Here is a 17,783-nt window from a genome sequence, read left to right on the forward strand (position 1 = left end):
CCCACTGAGGCCTTGAGCCCAGCTCTGGTCCTTCCACCTGCCTGGAAGCAGAGTGCCCAGGTAGATGCTCCATTTGCAGTGAGGAGAGAAAGGCAGGAAGTCTGGGTGGCCTCTCTTTGGAGGTCCTGAGTTTCTAGAACCCTCGCTGCTTTCTATGGAACATCATGGACTATGGCAACAACCCACCCTAGTTGATCCAGTTCTGGGCTCAGGGGCTTACCAGCTGTTGACCTTGGGCAGATCACCCAAGGTCATCTCTGTACCCCATTTTCCTCTTCTGTAAAACCAGCATACTACCACTTCTACCTTCCTATTGAGGTAGTTGTGAGAGCTAAAGGAGACACCGTAGGTAAAACAGGCTTAGAACAGGTCTATCTTGATGGGGTGGTAGGCGATTGTCATTCCTGTCGTTACATGCAGTACCTCATTTAATAGTCTCAGCAAACCTGGTATGTAAAATTTTAATTCCAATTTCACAGGTGGGAAAACTGAGCCTTAGTAAGCCTTAAATGTAGAGAACTGGGAAGGGGCAGAGTGATGATTGGAACCTGCGTGTCGACACCATTGTCTGCCTTGGAGAGTGGGTTGCCTGCTCCCTGTTCCCGTTTCCCTTGGGTGAGAGGAAGGGAAGCCCTAGATCTAGGTGGACTTGACAGTTCTGCCCATGAAGACTTTCTTGCCACAAGGGTGTAGTTTTGTCTGAGCTTCTGCTTGCCAAGCAGCAGGCATCCAGCAAATTCTTTGAAGAAAGATCGTATCTTAAGTCCTGTCTTGTTCCTGTCAACAAGGGCTGACCTTCTGATGAATTTCATGGAGCAGCGCTTCAGCTGTTCCAGTAAAACGTCAGGCCTTGAGAGAGGCTGGTTAGAGGGCCACCCGCCTAGTGGGAACAGCGGTGCGGCCCTGGATGGCCCGGAAACGGGGCTGTCCTTAACTTCTGGGGGCACCTGGGCAGAGCGATCCTCTGAGGACCTCAGAGGTGGTGCCTGTGGTGTGATCTGAAAGTTGTGTCCTCTCTTGTTGAGGAAACTGAGCAATACTGGGTCACACCCAGCTCAGGCCATTGTCGGTGCCTCCCGGGGACATTTGGGCCTTGGCTCCTCTGCAGTGCTGCCCTCTGGCCAGCAGGTGGCGCTGTCACCCTGGCCTCGGGAGCCTCCTCCTAAGAGGAGCCTCACAGCTGCCAGTGATGCTGCCCCTTCTCTGCGGCTGTCACCAGGCCTGACCTTTTCCTTCCTGTTTCCCTGAAAGCCTCAGAGAACCGTGAAAGCTCTGTACGACTACAAAGCCAAGCGAAGTGACGAGCTGAGCTTCTGCCGCGGGGCCCTCATCCACAACGTCTCCAAGGAGCCGGGGGGCTGGTAAGGCTGGTGGGGGTGGCTGGCATGCTTGGCAGGTGGGTGCCACTCGTCTCTTCTCGTGGCGGCACTCAGGGCTTGCTGACCTCTGCTCCCCTTGTCTGACCTTCTGGGCTGGTTTTGGCCTGCATGCTCTCCACTGGGAAGTAGGTAAGCAGCGGTGTTAACGGTTACCAGATCTTGCACACTTCACATCGTCACGTACCGGGTATCACTGCCGTCACGATGGCACTCTGTTAACTGCTTTTACGCATCATCTAACCAAATCCTCATTGCGATCCTGTGGAGCTGTGCCTGATATTGTCCCCACTTCACAATGTGGCCAATGAGTCTTCCCAAGGGTACACAGCAACAGGCACTTCCATTACACAAGCCCCATGTGTTAGGTCAAATTCAAATTCCTAGGCTATCACTTAGTCCTGTGCTCTGTATTATGGCCTCATCCTAAACTGAGGAAAGTAGGTTTTTTAGGGCAGGGGTACCTGGGTTTGCTGAGGTTTGGTTACCTCTTCTCTTCTTTCACCTTGGAAGAAAAATTTGTTGCCTAATGATACATCTTCAGGCGAGTGGTTTCTTACCTGAGAGCAGTAAGAACTCACTGATGACCAGGGGCACTGGCAGAGATTCTAGCACTACATCAGACTGGCATTTCTTCCTCCCAACATGATAGTGAGACCTGACTTGGAAATCCAACAGCATCCCGTGTTGGGGTCTTACTGTGTTAAACACTATGGTAAGCATTTCCTTTGAAAGCTCGTTTGTCCACATGATGGTGAGTTCTGTTGGTACCTGTTTTTTTATGAATGAGGAAACTGAGGCACAGAGAAGTGTAGTAAGTTGTCCAGGGTCACACAGCGGGTGATTATAGGGCCCATACTCTAGTTTCATACATAGTGAGGCCCCTCTCTGGACTTGAGCAAGGGACCTCAGTCCAGGGATTTTTAAACTTGTTTTAAAGCCAGGAGAACCCTCACTCCAAACCAGTCGTTACCTGCTTTTTATTCTGGGGATCCAGGTAACAGTGGAGTTCCCTGTGGAGTGAGGGTTTGGAGCTGCCCTGCAGGTGGCTCTGTCCCTGCTGCAGCCCCTGCTGCTCCTGCTTGTCAACAGTGTTGTCCACCTGTCTCTCCCAATGCAGGACTTAGCTTTGCTGGGGTCCCTCCCCTCGGAGTGGCACAGCCAGAATTTGGTCTCCTCGGGCTGCGGGTGCTCCCCATGAGGCTCCTGAACTTACCTCTGTGGGAGTACCAGTTCTCACTGGTGGGCAGATGATGGACTTCTGTGGAGGTGGGGGTACAGCCCAGATAATGACCCCAACTCATTTTTCCAATTCCAAGGCTTTGGAATGAGTGAAGAGATCGGCGTGAGTTCCTTTGGCAAGGGGCCCTGGGCAAGTTGCCCACCAAGGTGTCACTTCTGACTCCTTGATGGCCATAGCGCTACCTAGTGGGTTGCCCGTGTTGGACCAACTTTTCTTCATCCTCCCAGACTAGTTCCTGCAGAGCCAGGGGCACCAAATAATTTAAGTTCCAACGGGGCTACTTTTGAGAGTGAAGGGAATGTTGTTGCTAATAATTATACCTGGCAGCAGGTGGCACTGCTCAGTCCTAGGCAGATGGTGCATGTGGTCACCCTAGATACAGGGTGACCTTTACTAGCCTTTACCTGAGATGGGTGTGGAGAAATGAAGGGGAGGAGGGTTGAAATGGGCTGAGAGCTGGCAGTCACTAGGATGGTACCATCCATCTTCATTCTGCCTGTCCAGGCCCAAAATTAAAGTGCTTCCCGTCACCACAAAAGAGATTTGATCAGTATCAAGAAAGGTCTCAAATAGTGGGGAGGCAGATACAAGGTCCCACTGCTGACAGCTGGTGCCTGGAGCACAGGGAGAGCTCCGCCTGGGTGGCTGAGTCTGAGGGTTCAGTAGGAGAAAGGTGCACATGAAGGGCCTGGTGGTGTGGCAGGGCAGATGGGCTGCCTGGACATGTCAAGCTGGAGTCCGCGAGTCCCAGGGTGATACTGTGCTGGGCTCTGATTGCCAGACTGGAGTCTGGGTCCTGGAGGCTTTGAGGAGGTGCCGTGTGGCATGGTCAGAGGTCCATGTTGGCACAAGCCCCCTGGCTGCAGGATGACCAAGCTAGAAGGAGAGGCCTGCCCACCTGAAGAGACTTGGGAGAATGTGTGGTACCAAAGTCGGATGGGTCTGGCTGGACCACAGGTGTCCTCGGTATCACATGGGTGTGGGAGCAGTGCTTCAGCTGAAGGGACGGGGACCTACTCGTCCCATTCTACACAGCTGTGGTGAAGCTGGCATTTGATTCAGGGCTGTCTGGCTCCAGAACATTCTTCGTATGGTTTTTATGTCTACATTTGCAGCCCTTCTTGAAATGGGGTGGGCGTCAGCCGGAGAGAGTGGGTGGTCTGCGGCTTCCACTGAAGCATAGGAGCGCCTGACTTTCTGGGTGTTGGACCAAACATCAGCATCATTGCAACGAGGAGAGCAGTGAGCTCCCAGCAACTCGCTGGTGATTAAAACAGGAGGCAGAAGCTGCCTTTGAAATCCTCTGCTGTCACGTAATGACAGCCTCCTCTGGTCACTTGGCCAGTTGCCGCTTTTCCCCATCACAGCCAGCCAGCAGCTGAGGATCTAATGAGCGGTAATGGATTATTAATACCCATGGGCGAAGGCTCTTGATGCCCTCTGCTTTTATCCAGGTGGAAGGGAGACTATGGCACCAGAATCCAGCAGTACTTCCCGTCCAACTACGTGGAGGACATTTCAACAGTTGATGTTGAGGAACTGGAAAAACAGGTGAGTCCTGCCGTCCATCATCCTGCCTATGCTGTGTTTTGGGAGTCTGGAGCCCATCGTGGGGGGTGAATTTTGACACGTGCTGGTTGTGGTTTCTGAGATTTGGAATGGGGAAGACAGGGTGACATGGAAATCGGGATGGAACCCAAGTTGTCATGGGTGGAATTCGCTGTGACGAGCCTGTCCTACTCTAATCAGGCGGTGCTGGGCTTGAGGCTCTGAATAGGCAGCGAATCCCCACAGGAGGGAAAGTGGCCAAACAGGGATTCTGCCCTTTGCTTCAAGCAGTTTGCCAATGGAGATCATTGAGCTTGGGCAGCCAGACGTGCAGAGCGGGCTTGATGTGAGGGGTGCGGTGGGTCCAGCTGGTCGGGGAGAGGTCCTCGTGGGACTTTGCCAGCTGGGTTTCTGTTCCCCAGCCTCTGCCTTGTGCCCAGAGGCTCAGGGAACAGCCACTTTGACTGTGGGCCCAGAGCATTCATTTCCTAAGGGACGTGGGAAAATCTGGAAGGGCTTCCTAGAGGAAGGGACATGTGAGCCTGAAAAGTCAAAATGGCGGGAGGTGGGCTAAGCAAAGAGGGGGCTGTGTGAGAGCTCCCACTGAGGCCGAGGTGCGGCCCTCTTACCATGTGGGTCCTGTGTCACTGCTGTCTACAGTCACTCTTAGCCTGGTGGGGAACGGTGGGGCGGTGTAACCACCAGGTGGATTCACAGGTCTGCCCTCTCTCCTGGCAACAAGATGGTCACCGTCTCAGCTGGACGCTGGATGGTTTGGGTGTGCAGGGACCAGGAGAGCCAGCTGGTGGGGGTGGGGGCAACCAGGGCTTGGAAAGATCATAGAGCATAGCTGTTGCTCCCATAGGCCACAGGAAGCTGCAGGGGGTTCTCGAGCTGGGGTGTCGGAGGCCACATGGTCCCATTTCATAGTATTGTCAGATAAAGGGTCCAGGGCGTGTTTTGAGATCTGTTCTAGGATTCACAGGACTTGTTTCTATGGATGGGGAAAATGAAATGCTGACCCTGTGGCTCCTGCTCACCACTCAGTCCCCTTCATCTCCGAGCTTCGTTATTTAGCTCTCCCGGTGGACGGTCCTGTAATGAAAACGCATTTTAAACAATTCCACAGGCAGTGTCTGCTAAACGGTGTGCTTTGGAAACTGGTTGTCTTTTTATTATTCTTGTTACGACTGCCGTGAGTTATGTCTTGTTTCTTCACAGATTATTGAAGACAATCCCTTAGGGTCTCTTTGCAGAGGAATCTTGGACCTCAATACCTACAATGTTGGTACGTGCACACATTGTCTTAGCAAGTCCCCCAAGGCCTGACCCTGGAACCACCCCAGGCAGACGGGTGGCAGACGCTGGCCCTGTGCAGTGGGCACTGATGTCGGCTCCTGCCCTGCATGAAGCCTAGTGCATCTGGACTGGGCTGGTCAGTGATGCGGATGGAACCAGTCAGGCAGTGGGTGCTGAAGCGGTGTCTGACCCATAAGCTCTTGAGGAGTATTAGCTGCTGTCCCCAACGTCATTATTTCGGGAACTGGCTTTTGAAGCTGTTGGCCAGGCCCAGGTGAAACTCGGAGTCAGGAGGCTGGGCTTCTGAGATCAGATCTGCAACTTGGTTGCTATGAGATGGCATCCTGACACTTCTCTCTGTTCAGCCAGGGACCAGGAAACCAAGACTGCCCACAGGGGGTCTGGGGCGAGGGGGAAGTGAGGGTGTGGCCCAGACGTGGGCTTGTGCAGTGGTGGCAGGGTTGGATCTGCATGGGCTGCTGGGGCTGGCCACAGCTCCCTCGAAGTGGGGTGCAGGCAGTGAGGGACCTTCTGGGCCGAGGGCCTGGCCTCCTCCCGCTCGGGCAGCCTCCCTCTGCTGCAGCACACTGGTTTGTCAGCCTGAGCTTGCTCCCCACGAGGCCCTCCCTGAGGAGTCCTGGTCCCTGAGGGCTCAGAGGACAGTGTCCCAGCACTGTGCTTTCTGCCTGCATCACGCGGTTCTGGTTTCCCCTGGCACCAATCCAGTAGGGTAGCCGGGTACAGGAGTTTTTGCTGCCATTGCCAGTTGACAGAACCCAGCTCCTTAGTGACCACCACACCTGAGGTCCCAAGGTGAGCTCCTAGGCGCACGGGGCTGGGGGAACTCCCCTTCAGGCCCCGACACCCTGGAGCACCTGCCTCCGCTCCTGCGGAGCAGAGGCACAAAGTAGGGAGTCGCTACCAGGTCTGATCTTACCTGTGCGGCCTCACAGTTTCACTCTTCCAGAGCCTCAGTTTTGTGTCCTGTAAAATGGACACAAGGTAGTGGTACCCCACGAGGCTGTGACGAGGACCGAGCAAGACACAGTGCCTGTCACTGCTTAGAGTATTGCCTGGCCTCCAGGAGCTCAGAAAGCTTAAGCTGATCTTTTTAGGCAGGTCATCTCCCCCTCATAACTATAAGTTTCTTTTCTATAAACACGTTCTCCGTGGAGGCCTCTCCAGGCCTCTGCTCGCTGGCTGACGCTGGCGGTCCCTGATGCTTTGCTGTGGCTTCACCGCCCTGGTGTCTGCCTCCGTGTCTCCATGCTCTGCACTCCTGTGTCCGAGTCCAGGTCTCCCCCTCCTAACGGAAAACCAGTCCTTGGATTTAGGGTTTACCCCAAACCCAGAGGTCTCAGCTTGGAATCCCTCACCGAGCACATCTAGTTCTAAGTAAGGTCGGGTTCTCAGGGCCTGGGGCCTTGACGTTGTTTGGACACCACTGCTGAAGCCACTAGACACCTGGGGGCAGGATGTGTGTGGTCCAGACACTGCCTGATCGAGAGCAGATGCTCCAGTCAGTGCCCGGACGACCCGCAGAGGCGGCTTGGGGTGGTTCCTGGGAGAAACGTCTCAGGCAGCGTGTAGTCTGCTCTTTGGGGCTTCTAACAGGACCTCCATCCCCCCCCCCCACAGTGAAAGCCCCCCAGGGGAAAAACCAGAAGTCTTTTGTCTTCATCCTGGAGCCCAAGAAGCAGGGTGACCCTCCTGTGGAGTTCGCCACGGACAGGGTGGAGGAGCTTTTTGAGTGGTTTCAGAGCATCCGAGAGATCACCTGGAAGATTGACACCAAGGTAGGCCTCTGCTCATCTGGGCACAAGGTGACAGGCAGGGACACTTGAGATCCCTGGGAAGCTGGGCCCAGTCTGAGTTTTCAGAAGACTTGGCGTGTGCAGTGTCGCCTACCCAGGAAGTAGCGCCTTCCTCTTCCCCGTTTCCTGGTCCTGTGCGTCTTTCAAAGCAGCCTAGATCCTTCCACAGCCAGCGATCACGGAGCTCTCCTCCCTGGAACGCAGGGGTGACAAAGACCCACCCTATGGCACATCATCTTCTAGATGGGAATGGGCTTTTTTGGGTTCTTCGAGCATCAGAACCTGGCTAGAGTGTTTTGGGGTTCTGGGTAGGGATAGGTGGTTTGGAGTCGGGCAGGCTGGACTTTGAATCCTGGCAGGGTTGGACACCGGGCCTCTGCTTTCTTGTCTGCAGGATGAGGAGCCAAATACCTGACTGGTAGGAGGAGGTGAGGTAGGGACCGTAGCCCATGATGGCCTTGGTCATCCCTGTGCCAGGATGACGTGGCTGCCACATCTTGAGGGATGGCGTGAGGTGCTTTGCTCTTTCTTGTGGCTACAAAGCTGGCTTGCTTCTGAGGAAGATCTCAACCTCTGCAGTCCCCCATGATCTCAGGATGCAGTCCATTCTTGCTCCTCCAAAGTACTTGGAGTGCCCACCTGCCAGCAGCCTGGTAGCCCCTTGGCCACCAGGGGTCTGCTGACTTACCCTTTCTGCAGGGCAGTTACCATCTTCAGAAAGCCTGTCAATGGCATCCTCCTGGCAGGGCCTGCCACTTTCCCCTGTCCTAGAAATTCAGGGGCCTTGTCACACCACCACTAGTCACTTGGGATGACCTGTGAGCTTGTGGCCAGCAAGTCAGCTTGTTCGCATGTTCCCTGATAGGGACATCTCACCTGTCCCCTAGTTACTCAGGTCTGAGGCACAGGGGGCGCCACCGCCCTGAGGTTCATTTGAAAAATCGTCCCTACCCAGGTGTGTCCCCCTTGCTGGCTCGCTGTGATCTGTGTGATGGCACGGCCCTTCCTGAGCATGTTCTGGTTGGTCTGGGTCCTTCTAGCTGAGGGTGGAGAAAGCCAGCCTGCGAGTCCGTCCCAGCAGCCTCCTCGGGGAACGCGCCGTGTGGGCCGGCACAGGGCGTTGACTGGCCCCTGTACTTGGCGCCTCCTGGAGAAGAGTGTGGCTTCACTTGAGGTGCCCTGGCCCCTCCCTCTCCTGCCCGTGAAGTTTTCTGAAATTGAGCCTAGCTCTTCCAGGCTGCTTTCTGCTGCCTTTGATCTATATCCTCTGTAATTGGATTTTACATTTGCTAAAATTTCGTGAGAACAATCTTAGTCTTCTTATTACATTGAGGGTTAAAAAAACAGGAGTCGGCAGAGTTGACCGCGTTCTGGCTCTGGCCACAGCCGCCCTGTGTGAGGGGCTGGTGTGGGTCTGAGGGGCAAGGCCCATCCCCACCCTGGAAGCCTCGCTCCTGAGCAGGCCTCGCGGCTGCCTGGGGGCCGGCTCAGGCGTGCGTCCGTAGGTGGTCTCTGTCGTCTGTCCACACTTCGAGGTGGCCTAGTGGGCAGCACCTTCAGTGCAGAGAGCGACATGAAGCAATTTTGAAGAAGCAACTGGCATTTCCTCTTAAGCTGGTATTGTCACCTGTGAGGCTGAAAATGGGGTAAGGTCCCCACTTGTCACAGCTGTGCTCCATGAGCAGGGACAGTATTCCAGAAGCCCACCTATGGGTGGCATGCCTACTCACCTTTGTTCTAAGCAACCCTGTCGTCAGCGGAGGCAGACAGTGTTATTGCTGGGGTGTCCTGTACCCCCACACACTCACAGTGAAGATCGTGCACCAGGAGTGCAGAGCCGGGCTGAGGAGGACCTAGCGACCTGAGGTTTGGAAAGGTCCTCATCTCCTGGGAGCATTTGGCTCTAGGTGGGCTGATGTCTTAAGAAGTCATGGCGTGCTCCACGCCCACCTCCCTCCTCTGGTTGCTTTGTACCCAGGACTCCTGTGAAGCATGGGAAGGGCTGGTGAGGGTCGGGCTGGTGAGGGTCGGGCTGGGTAGAGGAGCTGGGGTGCTTCCTTGGGCATTGCCAGTCTGCTTTGGTGGCGGAGTTAACTCAGCACCCTGGTGCAGGTGTCCGCACGGAAGAGCCTGCTGCTTGCCTTTGCTTGCTCACCTGCCTAGGGAGGCGCCTCCTGGGGCCACCTGCATGGCCCCCATTACTGAGCCACGAGGCTTCCTCGTTTAATTCCTACAATGGCCCCGTGAGGGAGCATTCCTGTGAGCTTCATTTTACAGTTAGGGGATCTGAGGCTCAGACTGTAGGATTTGCGCAGGTGACCCAGTAATTCTCAGGGCCTGGTTTCCACTTTCTACCATTGTAACCACCTGAGCACTTGCTGTCTGCAGGGCCCTCCCCTAGGGGGTCACCATCTGCACATTAGCATTAAGGCAGGACAATGGAAGAGGGATTGTCAAAGCTGAGCCTGGCAGAAGCTGGCTGGGGCAGAGAGGCGTGGATGCCTTCAGGAGGGCAAGGTCCCTTCCCCTGCCCCATGAGAGCTTCCCAGAAAAGGGAGGACTTGGATGGGTCCAGGAGAGCTCTGCTGGACAGCCTAGGAGCCACCAAGGGGTGAGGAGTCTGAGGGTGCTGCTGGGGTTTGGGGACTGGCTGTGAACTGTGGTGCTGGATGTAGGGGCAGTTTAGTGACATCTTCTCCAGGGACTTTGGGTCCCTGCCCTTAAGCATCTGGTCTTCACATCAGCTGGCTGTGTTTCCTTGGGTAAGCTGCTTAACCTCTCTATGTCCATGGAGATAATTTCTGCTTCTTGACATTTGTGGACAAATAATATCCAGCATGCCTGGAGCTGAGCACCATTCCATGGTGACTATATTAAATATTCTCTTACGGTTCCCCCAGGCCAGGGAGAGGCTGATAGAATCTGAGGGGCCTGGTGTGGGGTGAAGTGAGCAGCTCATCCTTACCTGGGTGGAGTTAGATTGAGCAGTGGACCTTCTGGGAAATGCCGCCTGGGTCCGTGACCTGGGGAGAAAGGAGAGCCTCGGGATGGAGCCAGGATGGGCGGAGCTGAAGGCTGGAGCTGGCCTGTAGGGTGCTCGGGGCCCGGAGATCTGGAATTGATGAACTACCACTGGTTTCGGGGGAGGGATGGGGTGAAAGGCAGAGGTAACAAGAAAAGAGGGGTAATGTCAAAGAGGTATCCTCCCTGCCAGCCAGGCCCCCATCTACTTGTGAGAGCTGTGGCCAGGACTGGGCGGGACACCAAATCTGGGTGGAAGCTTGTTGTGGAGGAGGGGCAGGGCGTCTTCAGGACAAGAGAACATTCAGCTCCATGGAAGGTCTGAGCTGGCAGGAGGGGCCCAGTGGCTTAGGGTTGCTGGGGTGCCGTCTTGTGGCAGCAACTCAAGATGGTGGCGTTGTAACAGGAGAACAACCTGAGGTACTGGGAGAAGAACCAGTCCATCGCCATTGAGCTCTCGGACCTGGTCGTCTACTGCAAGCCCACCAGCAAGACCAAGGACAACTTGGGTAAGGCCCTCCCCGCGACTCCCCCGCCATGAGCAGGGCTCCCTGTGGAATCTGATGCTCCAGGGCAAAGCGTTTCCTGCTGGCTCTTGACTGCTCCTGGCAGTGGCTCGACTCCTTTGTCCTCGGCCCCTACTTGCTCCGAGGGCAGCCACTGTAAAAATGACCATGAATGTGGTGACTGAAAACAGCACACATCTGTTGTCACACAGTCTTGAGGCCCTGTCACCAGGCCAAAATGAAGGTGCCAGGGGCTGCAGTCCTTCCAGACCCCCAGGGGGAGTCCATTTCCTGCTTTGCACAGTTTCTGGTGGCTTCTGGCCTTCTCTTCCTTGTGAGCGCAGCAGGCCCACCTAGATGATCCAGCAGGGTCTCCCTGTTCCAAGCTCCTCAGCCACATCTGCACTGTCCCTGCTGCCCTTTAACAGCAGATTCATAGGTTCTGGGGCTGAGGTCCTGGGTGGGCCAGGGACCACTGTTCAGCCGACCTCTGAGAAATTACAAAGTGGATCTTCACCAATTCTCCATAGCAGGCGGGTCCCAGCCCTCCAGGTCCAGGGGAAGATGCTGAAGCGCAGGATGGGCCCGGCCAGGTGTAGCCAGTTTCCTTCTGGTTGTCCCACCCCAGCTGGGTGGGAGCAAGCGAGGTGACACATCCACACCCTCCCGCCTCGCCTTTTACCAGTCCAGGCACTCCTTCCTGTCACGTCCTGCCCACAGGCGGTAGCATTTGGTTCTCACTCCTCCACGATGCGGGGTTTGTGCTACTTGTGTCTCTGGCATCCTGAGGAGAGAGCCCATCTCTGTATGTTTCCTTCCCAAGACCTGCACCTTCCTGCTGCTGCCCACATACCCGTTCCCCCCCTTTCTGTCACTGTGCCACGTTAGTGCTGTGTGCTTCAAGGATGCTCATAGTTTTAATCACAAATTGTCATCCATCTAGTATGAAAGATGAGGTTCCTTTTTATTGTGTGGGGCCCCTGAGGGAGGAGTCCATAGCAGCATTTCATCACTGCCCGAAGCGTCCTGTCGAGGGACTTCTGGCTACCTTTCACCACCCGAGCACCCACCCATGGCAGCAGGTATTAGGAAAGTGTGTGGGCGAGACCTGCGAGAGTCAAGTGCCAACCACCCACCTCTGTCCACAGAAAACCCTGATTTCCGGGAAATCCGCTCTTTCGTGGAGACGAAGGCCGACAGCATCGTCAGACAGAAGCCCCTCGATCTCCTGAGGTATAACCAAAAGGGCCTGACCCGCGTCTACCCGAAGGGACAGAGAGTTGACTCTTCAAACTACGATCCCTTCCGCCTATGGCTGTGTGGCTCCCAGATGGTGGCACTCAACTTCCAGACCCCAGGTAACTGGAGGGCAGCTGGGGGCCAAATGGTGGCCGCGTCATTCCAGGCAAAGTCAGCTGGGGGCCAGTGATGTGTCTTAGGAACCGCCAGGGCTCAACCAGAAGGCCAGTTAATGCAGAGCCCAGCAGCTGAACCGAAGGAAGGGCACTGTGGCCACTGGCTGTGTGATCACGAGTCTAGCTTAAGAGAAGGAGCTGTCTTGGCTTATATAATGGAAAAGTCTAGGAGCTGACTTGTAGCTTCAGGCTCACAGGATCCAGGTGTGCAGTGGCCGTCTCGGGGGCGTCTCCTCTTGGCGCTCACTCTCCCCCAGCGGTATTCGGCTGCCGGGGAAAACCACATACACGGACTTAAATCACGGTGCTTTCACTCCTTCCATTCTCTTCATCGCCTCTGAGTGGAACTGCCATTTACTTAACAAGCCTCCCATGGAGGTGCATCTAGGCCATTGCCCATCCTTGGCTCTCAGAGGGAGCATTGCCTTTTGGACCCTCGAGTGAGCATCATTCAGATGCAGGTGACATCTGTGGGGCAAGGGTCTCAGAAGGACTGGGTGGGGCACCCGCACTTGTGTTCTCATTTGATATGCTTTACCTGCAGAAAACCACTGAGCACCTGTGTGGGGTTGTGCCTGAGCTGAGACCCTTTGCAGACAGTGCCCCCCTAGAGACAGTGGAGGGGAACACAAATGGGTGAAAGTATGAATTCATGTTTTTGGCATAACTTCACCAGGATCAGATTTTTTTTTTTTTTTAGTACTGAGGATTGAACCCGGGGGTGCTTAACCACTGAGCCACATACCAGCATGTTTTATTTTTTGAGACAGGGTGTCACTAAGTTGCTTAGGGCCTTGCTAAGTTGCTGAAGCTGGCCTTGAACTTGCGATCCTCCTGCCTCAGCCTCCTGAGACACTGGAATTACAGGTGTGTGCTATTGCACCCAGCACCAATGTAATTTTATTGAGCTTTTAAATTTTTGCCTGCTGATAAGTGAAAACTGATATTATCCTGTAGATAATTAAAGCTGCTCTTGTAGGCATTTCTCCTACCAGTGATGATGTTAATCTATTTTTCACTTACTTAGGGAGAATTTGCATTTTTTTCATGCATACCATTCATGTGATTTATCTAATGTGGTAGGTTTTTATAGCATATATTTACCACAGCTCTTAAGAGGCTAAAGGTTTATATGTATTCATTTGCTTGTCATTTGAAGTGATTTAACTTTTTTTTTGTACTTGGGATTGAATCCAGTGGGGCTTTACTGCTGAGCTACATCTCTAGTCCTTTTCTAAATTTTGAGACAGGATCTCACTACATTGCTGAGGCTGGCCTTGAACTTGCAATCCTTCTGCCTCATACTTCTGAGTCACTGGGATAACAGGCATGTGCCACCCCACCCAGCTAAAATGATTTCACTTTGATGCAGTTTGTTTTTTCTTTGTAGATATTGAGCTTCCAATTTTTAGCCTTTTTTCCCTGTCATCGTTTTGCGGTGCTAGGGATGGAAGACGGGGCTTTGCATATGCTAGGCAAGTGCACTAACCCTGAGCTACGCCCAGCCCTGTTTTAATCATCTGTGGTCCTACGGTCATACTTGGAAAAGTGTTCCTATGTCTGACATTGTCTTTTCAGTTACATACCTATTGGAACAACTGCCCCAAGTTGTCTAGGAGAGCGGTACACCGCTTCCCAGACAGCACCCCCAGCCCAGGGCCATGTCCCTGAGCGGCCTTACATCGCGCTCTCTCGGCTGTCCTTGCAGACAAGTACATGCAGATGAACCACGCGCTGTTCTCGCTCAACGGGCGGACGGGCTACGTCCTACAGCCGGAGAGCATGCGGACAGAGAAGTACGACCCGATGCCACCAGAGTCACAGAGGAAGATCCTGATGACTCTCACCGTCAAGGTAGAGCCCTCCTGGGGGCTGGGCCCACGCTGCACTGGAGGCCCAGAGGGCATCTGGGGGCGCAGTCCCATCTAGAGTGCTGTGATGGGAGGAGGGGATCTCCTTAAATCCAACCCAGTGAACTTCCCTGGTCCTCTGCGGGAGAGGCATGAATCTCTCCCTGGGTGGTCAGCCTCTGGCCAGGAAGAGAGAAAGGCAATGTGGACATGTCATCGGGTCTCAACCCAGGAGAGCTTATCCCCCTGTTGGCCAGTTTTAGGGGTCAAAGTTTACTTAATTTAACCCAACTTTCAGACAATGTGTTGTTTTTTTCTAAGAGTTTTTGGAAAGTCGAGAAGTGGATTGCATTTCTCATGAGATTAAGGAAGAAAAAGTGAAATGGATGCCACCTAAGGTCTTTGCTTAATAGGGTGCCCTGCTCTCCTCTGCCCTGTCTCAGTTCTGGGGCACCCAGCCTTGGTAGGTGCCCACCTGGCATGAGTGTGCATACCTGTGTGCTCAGGGAGACCCATCTGTTGGGTCAGATGACAAGTGGCTTGGTTCAGACTTCTCCTTCCACCTGGGAACCCCGCAACTCTCCACCTCACTTCCTTGTTTCTCAGCAGGAAGCAGTGATGGTGGGCACTCAGGAGCCACACCCTAGGGGGTTGCTGTGATTCTCCTGTGGACGAGGCTGGCTTTGAACTTGTGCAGCTGGACTCTAGACCCAAACAAAGCCCATGCCTGACTGACGTGTGGATAGGCTCAGCTGCTCATGGTCGGACCTGGGGGATCAACCTGCTTACCTTGGTGTCCTAGGTTCTTGGTGCCCGCCATCTCCCCAAGCTTGGGCGCAGCATCGCTTGTCCCTTCGTAGAGGTGGAAGTCTGTGGAGCCGAGTATGACAACAGCAAGTTTAAGACAACGGTCGTGAGTGAGTAGCCTGGGCCTTTCCTTGAAATGCCACCCAGTTGGATCACATGCTGTCCCCAGGGGACTCCGAGTGCACTTTGTGGTCTAGCCTTTTCCTGTGCCCCTCTTGTCCACCATAGTTCTGGGAGGGGAGGGGAAAGGCAAGGCCACTTGGTGAGGGCTGGAAGGCAGGGCTTTTGCTCTGCCTTGTGACACTAGGTGGGTTTCCTCTGCGACAACCCAGACCTGACACACTTGTGGATTGAAGGCTAAGAAGCAGAGTGGGGGACTTGGGGACACATGTGGCTGACTTGGCACCATTCAGTCTAACTAGGGTAACCTCAGCCATAGAGGGCAGGAAGGACCTGTCAATTATGGGCCTTTTAAGAGCAGAATCACTGTCCCTGGCCAAAGGCAGCCTACTGCACGACTGAATACTGACCACGTGGCCTTTCTAGAGGTTAGGTCCTCCCTGTCAACTCTAGAACACGCTCTTCAGAGAGCCCCAGCCCACTCCCCTTACTGGACAGAGGCCCACTTCTCACCCGTATTTCTTCAGCCTCCTGCTCCCATCACAGGAGGTGAGGTGGGAGATGTGCTCTCTTCCTCTGTCCCTGAGGGCCACGGCCACAACTGCAGCTTGCCCACTGGGAAAGGGGGTGGGGAAACCAAACCTGAAGATGATGGCTTGGATCTTCTTGGATCTTGGTGCAGACATGTTCCAGGAGGGCGGTGCGAATGCAGCCTCTGACGAGCTTTGGTCTCCTTACAGATGACAATGGCCTCAGCCCTGTCTGGGCTCCATCGCAGGAGAAGGTGACATTTGAAATTTATGACCCAAACCTTGCATTCCTGCGCTTTGTGGTTTATGAGGAAGACATGTTCAGCGACCCCAACTTCCTGGCTCATGCCACGTACCCCATTAAAGGCATCAAATCAGGCAAGAGGCATTCTAAATCAAGAAACATAATTTGGGCCAGAATTGTTCTTTGATCTGGGCTGCTTGCTTTAAAAAGAATGAAAAAGCATTTTACCTGGTTTTGATTAAATTGGTGCAAAACTGATTGGGTGGCTTGGAGCTGGGCCCCCTTTGAACATTTATTTCGTCCACAGGTGGGAGGCAAAGGGTGAAATGGGGGGTTGTGTCTTTTAAGACTTCCGTGTGCAAACTGGAGCATTAGTCTGTCATTGAACTGGTGCTGCTGCCTGAGCTCCCTGGCTGGGATTTAAGACTGATGGGAGCTCAGTCTTAGGTCCAACTCTCCTGGCCTTCAGAACTCACCTTCCTCTTTTATAAAATTGGAGTGTTGTTAATTTTCCTTCATGCTGAACAAAATCCCTTCATGGGTAGAGAAGGGTCATTTTGTGTTTGCCTGGGACCAGCTTGTAAGAACCTGGGTACTGAGATTGCCCATTGAGTCTCAAATGCTCAAGCCCCTCAGTGCAGCTGCCAGAGTCCTGGTGGGCAGGGGCTGTGGCCCAGGAGCTCAGGGCTGATCTTAAGATGGCTGTCCTTATGTGGAGGGCAGTTTCTCTAATCTCCTTTCCTGCGGGATTCTGTGTATGAGGTTTGACAACCAGGTGTCCACTGGATGTTGAATTTCTTCCTTGCCCCTCCTGGGTGTTTCTGATGAATGAGAGGTAAGTTTGGAAACCTTCTAGAAGTCACTTTTCCCTCTTTTCTAAGAAACATTTTTCAAGAGAAAGATGTTACTATCATTTTAGTCATTTATATTAAAAAAAATACAATCTCTTGGTGTTGTTGGGAAACTTAGGCCACTTATAGAACTGGACTGGATATTATTAAAACTTGGAACACGTCACGTGTTCTTGAATTTCTCGTCTTTGTATCATAAATCTGGCCATTTCTTCCACTGGGTACTAGCCCAGCTTCTGAGTAGCAGGCATACTGGGGCCTCTAATCAGCCCAAGAATCTGCATGTTTGGCCAGCTCCTCAAGTGGCCTTTGGATGACACTGAGAGAACTGCGTGGGGCCCAGGCTGCCCATCTTACACTGAGGAAGCCAGTCCCTAAGCAAGTAGGTTGAACAAGCATTTCAGAAAATGTTTAAACCCTCCGATTTCATAATTTAATGCCTATTCATTTGTAAGTTCCAGAGGCCTGATATTTGGCAGCCCTTACTGGGTAACTTGCAGATCCTGTGAACTATTTTAAACCTAGCAGTTAAGCTGCGATGCTCTAATTTGCCATGTGCTTTGTTTGGATTAGCCTCATCAAGAAGGCTTAGGAATGAGGCAGGAGGCGTAGATTTTGGTAAATCCTAACAGTCCTAATGCCATAATGGATTTCTTTTTATGTTAACTGTGCCTACCATTCCTGACAGTACTGCTACCCCTTGTTACTCTGATGTCCTCCTAAGGGATGGGGCAGGAGCCTGTACTCTCTCCCAGTCCCCTGGGGAAAGGTCAGAATGGATGGAATTTCCTTAGTGTCCCCGCCAAAGTACAGTCCACCTAGACAATGACTAAATTGGAGATATAAAGAAAGAACAAAATCTCAAGGACGATTATAGATGTGACCCTCCCCTAACTGTGAGCTATACCGGGGACCTCCTTACTCCCCTTGCCAGCTCCTAGTAGCACCTGATGCATCCATATTCATGGGAGGAATAAAACAAAATGAGTAGTGCCTCTGCGCACAAGGCATCGAGGGCCTTCTGAACTCGAAAATGAGCTTGGCATGCTGTTGTGAAGGATGCATTTAAGCCTTTCACCAGCTGGGGCTCGGGAAGGAAGGAAACACCAGTTATTGCATTAGGCTATTGCATTAGACTATTGCATTAGTCTTTCTCTTT

General features: G+C 53.4%; 1 protein-coding gene across 1 annotated transcript in view; it reads left to right on the top strand.

Moving 5' to 3' along the window:
• Plcg2 (phospholipase C gamma 2) overlaps positions 1-17,783 on the top strand; it is a 122,114-nt gene that overhangs the window by 88,843 nt on the left and 15,488 nt on the right. The window contains exons 22-30 of the mRNA XM_076837622.2: positions 1,252-1,361; positions 4,074-4,170; positions 5,389-5,455; positions 7,105-7,262; positions 10,708-10,810; positions 11,956-12,165; positions 13,931-14,076; positions 14,875-14,989; positions 15,740-15,907. Of these exons, the coding sequence (XP_076693737.1) occupies positions 1,252-1,361; positions 4,074-4,170; positions 5,389-5,455; positions 7,105-7,262; positions 10,708-10,810; positions 11,956-12,165; positions 13,931-14,076; positions 14,875-14,989; positions 15,740-15,907 (1,174 nt within the window). The remainder of the gene's footprint in view (positions 1-1,251; positions 1,362-4,073; positions 4,171-5,388; positions 5,456-7,104; positions 7,263-10,707; positions 10,811-11,955; positions 12,166-13,930; positions 14,077-14,874; positions 14,990-15,739; positions 15,908-17,783) is intronic.

The sequence above is a fragment of the Callospermophilus lateralis genome, chromosome 18 (assembly GCF_048772815.1).
Source record: "Callospermophilus lateralis isolate mCalLat2 chromosome 18, mCalLat2.hap1, whole genome shotgun sequence".
Classification (NCBI taxonomy): Eukaryota; Metazoa; Chordata; class Mammalia; order Rodentia; family Sciuridae; genus Callospermophilus; species Callospermophilus lateralis.